Source organism: Oenanthe melanoleuca, chromosome 28, assembly GCF_029582105.1.
Source record: "Oenanthe melanoleuca isolate GR-GAL-2019-014 chromosome 28, OMel1.0, whole genome shotgun sequence".
NCBI classification, from domain to species: domain Eukaryota; kingdom Metazoa; phylum Chordata; class Aves; order Passeriformes; family Muscicapidae; genus Oenanthe; species Oenanthe melanoleuca.
In genome coordinates, this window is record NC_079361.1 from 5053367 (window position 1) to 5058677 (window position 5311).

The window sequence follows — 5311 nt, forward strand, 5'->3', positions numbered from 1 at the left end:
TTTTTTTTTTATTATTATTATTATTTTTTGTTTGGTTTGTTTTTTTCCCAACAGGTGCTTTTTTTTTAAAAAAAAAAAAAAACCAAAATCCAAAAAGTATTATTAATAATAATAAATTAGCAGAGCTGGGTTTGTGTGTGTGTGTTGAGCCAAAGTCTCAAAGCTCAAGGTTTCCTCTCCTCCTCTCTGGTGTGGTGTTTTGGTTTGGTTTTTTTTTTTAATTTTTTTTAAATTTTTTTTATATTGACATTTCTTGCTGGTTGTTTTTTGGGGGGAGAAAGTGTTGAAACCCCAAACCTGTGCCCCTTGTCCCGCACAGAGAGGTGGCTCTTTGTGGAATTCCTTTTTTTGTATCAGAAGCAACGGCAACAATAAAATTATTTTGGGTTAAGCGGGGCCGTGTGTTTGTGTGGGCTCGGACTGGGGGGGCAGAGCCCACCTGGAGCATCCCTGGAGACTGAACTGGGATTGTGCAGCCTGGAGAAGGACAGGACAGGACACAGGGATGGCTCCGAACTCGGAAAGGGGAATCGGGGTGGGATAATTGGAATTAATTCCTGGCTGGGGGTGAGGAGGGGCTGGGATGGAATTCCCAGGTTTGCGGGATCCCTGGGATGTCCAAGGCCAGGCTGGAGTCTGGGACAGGGGCGGTGTCCCCGTGCCCGGGGTGGCTCTGGATGGGTGAGCCCAGCCCGGACGCTCCTCCCAGGCCGATATTCCCGATTTTGGGAAACTTCCCGGCTCCCAGCGCTGACGGAGCCCGGGGCCAGCAGAGGGCGGGCGGGACTGCGACACCCGCGGCCGGGAGGGGACCGGAGAGAGGGGACAGCACCGGAGAGAGGGGACAGAACTGGAGAGGGGGGACAGAACCGGAGAGAGGGGACAGAACCGGAGTGAGGGGGGACAAAACGGGGAGAGAGGGGACAGAACCGGAGAGAGGGGACAGCACCGGGAGAGAGGGGACAGCACCGGAGAGAGGGGGGAGAGCACCGGGAGAGAGGGGGGACAGCACCGGGAGAGAGGGGACAGAACCGGGAGAGAGGGGACAGCACCGGGAGAGAGGGGGGACAGAACCGGAGAGAGGGGACAGAACCGGGAGAGGGGGGACAGAACCGGGAGAGAGGGGGGACAGCACCGGAGAGAGGGGACAGCACCGGAGAGAGGGGACAGCACCGGGAGAGAGGGGGGACAGAACCGGGAGAGAGGGGACAGAACCGGAGAGAGGGGACAGAACCGGAGAGAGGGGGGACAGAACCGGGAGAGAGGGGACAGCACCGGAGAGAGGGGGGAGAGCACCGGGAGAGAGGGGGGACAGCACCGGGAGAGAGGGGACAGACCTGGAGACAGAACCGGAGAGAGGGGACAGACCGGGAGAGAGGGGACAGCACCGGGAGAGAGGGGACAGAACCGGAGAGGGGGGACAGAACCGGGAGAGAGGGGACAGCACCGGAGAGAGGGGGGAGAGCACCGGGAGAGAGAGGGGACAGCACCGGGAGAGAGGGGGGACAGAACCGGGAGAGAGGGGACAGCACCGGGAGGGAACGGGGACACCGGGAGAGAGAGAGGGGACAGCACCGGAGAGAGGGGACAGAACCGGAGAGAGAGGGGACAGAACCGGAGAGAGAGGGGACAGAACCGGAGAGAGGGGGGACAGCACCGGAGAGAGGGGACAGAACCGGGAGAGAGGGGACAGAACCGGAGAGAGAGGGGACAGAACCGGGAGAGAGAGGACAGAACCGGGAGAGAGGGGACAGAACCGGGAGAGAGGGGACAGAACTGGGAGAGAGGGGACAGCACCGGGAGGGAACGGGGACACTGGAAGAGAGAGAGGGGACAGCACCGGAGAGAGGGGACAGAACCGGGAGAGAGAGGGGACAGAACCGGAGAGAGGGGGGACAGCACCGGGAGGGAACGGGGACAGCACCGGGAGCCGGGACAGGATCTCGCAGGGCCGGGAAATGTCCCTGGAGCAGCTCCGGGGGTGCGGGGGGGATTTTGCGGGACCTGCCGGGGCAGGAGGCGGCCGGGCGGGTCCCCAAGTCCCGGTGGTCGCTCCGGATTTTGGGGGGCTCCGGTTCCCGTCCCGGCCGCGTCACAGAGCGACAGGAGCCGGCTGGGGTTGGCACAGTGCGGCTTTATTTCCGTGGAGGGGCCGAGCTTCTCCCCCCCGCCCCAAATCCCTCCCACAAACCCACCGCGGGCTTTGGGAGCCCTGTGGCCACCTGCAGCCCCCTGCTCGCTCCTGGGCCACTTGCAGCGCCGGGACAGCCCCGCTGGACGCGGGTGGGATGGATCCCGTGGAGCTGCTGGCCCCGCTGGCCCAGGGGGTCTCCCGGGGGTTTTGTGGCCCCCTTGACCCGTCCAGGTGTCCCCAGGTGGGCAGGGGGGGCTCAGGGCTGCCCCTCGCCCAGCTCAGCCCATTGTCACCATCGGGCAGGGACAGGGCCACAAGGGGGGGCTGCGCACGGGGGGTCTCCACCCCCACCCCTCCCTTTTTGGGGGCCACACGGGAGGAACAAAGCCAGCACTCGGGTCTGGTGCCGAGGAACCCCAGACGGACACAGCTCAGCTACAGGACACACGGACACGCACGGGAGCACGGGCAGCACTCGGGGGGCACGGGGGGCACGGGGGGCACAGCTCGGGTCCCAGGGACCCGCGGGCCGGGGGCAGGTCCCGCCATGCCCCGTCCCGTCCCTGCCCTGCCCGGGGGGCTCGAGGGGCAGCGGGGCCCTGTCCAGCCCCGGCCGAGAGAACTGAGAAGTGCTTAGAAAATAGAGAAACCCCCTAGAAAACCTCCCCGGGCCTGAGCCCCAGGCCCGGAGCATCCCGGGGGTGACCCCGAGGAGGGAGCGGGACTGGGGACAGCGGAGGGGGCTGCCCCGAGCCCACCCTGGGGTGCCCCGAGCCAGCCCTGGGGCTGCTCCGAGCCCACCCTGGGGTGCCCAGAGACACCCTGGGGAGCCCTGAACCCACCCTGGGGGCTGTCCCGGCCCCACCTTGGGCTGCCCCGAGCCCACCCACCCTGGGGGCTGCTCTGAGCCCACCCTGGGGAGCCCCGAGCCGACCCTGGGGAGCCCCGAGCCCACCCTGGAGTGCCCAGAGCCCACCCACCCTGGGGCTGAGCCCACCTTGGGGTGCCCAGAGCCCACCCACCCTGGGGCTGAGCCCACCCTGGGCCGCCCCTCGCCCCCCGCCCTCACACCAGCGCGTAGTCGAACTGGCCGCGCTCCAGGCCCTCCTTGTGGTCCGTCCAGGAGGAGGCGGGCATGCGGCTGTAGGGGTCCAGCAGGATGCGGAAGCAGCGCACCATGAGCATCACCAGGAACACCAGCAGGAAGATGACGAAGGCAAACACGGTTTTCTGCTCGGCGTCCATGCCCGCGGCGCCGGCGGGGTGCTCCACCAGGGACGGGGAGAGCAGTTCATAGTCCATGGTGGATGCATCATTCATGGCAGAGGCCGGGGGCTCCGGGGCAGGGCGTGATCACGGCACGAACTCCAGCCTCCCGCTGTGCCCAGGCACCGGGAAAAGCGCCTATTCCATGGGCAACCCCTCGGGATCGGCTCCTGGCCGAGCACAGAGCTCCTGGAGGGGGAACAGAGACAGTGAGGGAGCAGGAATTGACATGGGAGAGATGGTGAGGGAGGGAGAATTGGATATGGGAGAGATGGTGAGGAGGGAGAATTGGATATGGGAGAGATGATGAGGGAGCAGGAATTGGCTATGGGGAAAGCAGAGATGCTGAGGGATGAGGAATTGGCATGGGATGGTGAGGGAGGGAGAATTGGATACGGGCGTGGGAGAGATGGTAAAGGAGAAGGAATTGGCCAGAGGAAGAGCAGAGATGGTGAGGGAGGAGGAACTGGCATGGGAGAGATGGTGAGGGATGGAGAACTGGCCACGGGGAAAGCTGAGATGATGAGGGAGGAGGAATCGGGTGTGGGGGAAGCAGAGATGGTGAGGGAGGAGAAATTGGATGTGGAAAAACAGATGGTGAAGGAGAAGGAATTGGATGTGGGGAAAGCAGGGAGGGAGGAGGAGAAAACGGCTCTGGGGTGCAGCAACAGGCACAGGGAAGGGCCGGGAGGCTCGCAGGGAATTTGGGATTTTTTGGCAAGCTCAGGAAGCCTCTGATGGGGACACAGGGTGGGTGGGCTGTGCAGAGGCTGCTCCTCTGGCCAGAAATCCCCAGCAGTGCTGAGGGACCCTTTGGAAGCCCAAATCCCAGGAAATGCCCACCACAGAGCAGCTGCTCGGGACGGACACAGGGACAGGGGGTGATTCCTGCTGGACTCGTGTCCTGCTGCTGCTCCTGCAGGGTTTGGGGCAGAGGGGCTGGGACAGGGGCACCCACCTGGCTGCAGCTGCCTGGGGACAGGAGCAGGGCCAGGCCGTGCCCGCACAGCCCCGACACCGGCGCTGGCGCTGTCACTGTCACTGTCACTGTCACCGAGGGAGCGTCCGGCTGTCCAGGGCTGGGGAGAGGGACAGGGAACAGACGGGTTAAAGGGAGGTGACACCAGCAGAACGTCCCGGGACTCCTCTGGAATTCCCAGAGGGGGTTCTGGGAGCAGCACTGGGGGGAGCTCAGACAGGAGAAATCCACCAACGCCCCTGGAATATCCACACCATCATTCCTGGAATATCCATATCAATATCCCTGGAATATCCACACCATCATCCCTGGAATATCCATATCAATATCCCTGGAATATCCATATCAATATCTCTGGAATATCCATATCAATATCTCTGGAATATCCACACCAACCTCTCTGGAATATCCACATCAATGTCCCTGGAACATCCACACCAACATTCCTGGGAGAACATCCATGACAACCTCCCTGGGAAAACATCCACGTCATCCTCCCTGGGAGAACATTGACACCACCCCCTCGGGAGAAAATCCACACCTCATCCCTGGAACATCCACACCAATATCCATATCCCTGGAATATCCACACCAACCTCCCTGGAATATCCATATCAAACTCGCTGGAATATCCACATCAATATCTCTGGAATATCCACACCAGCCTGTGGAATTGGATGGGATTGTGTGGGATTGGATGGAACTGGGTGGAACTGGATGGAACTGGGTGGAACTGGACCTTCAAGGCCCTCCCAGCCCAGCCCATTCCATGGCTCTGTGCTCTGGATTTCCTGGGAATTTGGAGCAGAGCCCCATCCCCGAGCTCAGGCCCCACCAAGGAGGCTGCTGTTATTTCAGGAACAGCTGATGGAGTTTTATTAAGATTTTATTCCTGTTCCCTTAGTAACTCAAAAGACACAGGCGAGGAAATT

General features: G+C 61.9%; 1 protein-coding gene and 1 long non-coding RNA gene across 3 annotated transcripts in view; both read right to left on the minus strand.

Moving 5' to 3' along the window:
• Positions 1-2114: 2114 nt before the first annotated feature.
• Positions 2115-3112, minus strand: LOC130264468 (uncharacterized). The gene is made up of 2 exons (XR_008842471.1): positions 3069-3112; positions 2115-2999 (listed from the first exon to the last, which is right to left on the minus strand). It is a non-coding gene; the product is annotated as an uncharacterized LOC130264468 (long non-coding RNA).
• Positions 3113-3196: 84 nt separating this feature from the next.
• Positions 3197-5311, minus strand: part of CTXN1 (cortexin 1) — a 16307-nt gene continuing 14192 nt past the window's right edge. For both annotated transcript variants that reach the window (XM_056512675.1, XM_056512674.1), the window contains exons 2-3: positions 4359-4479; positions 3197-3586 (exon numbers count right to left, since the gene is read on the minus strand). In XM_056512675.1, the coding sequence (XP_056368650.1) occupies positions 3200-3454 (255 nt within the window). In that variant the 5' untranslated portion in view covers positions 3455-3586; positions 4359-4479 and the 3' untranslated portion in view covers positions 3197-3199. The remainder of the gene's footprint in view (positions 3587-4358; positions 4480-5311) is intronic.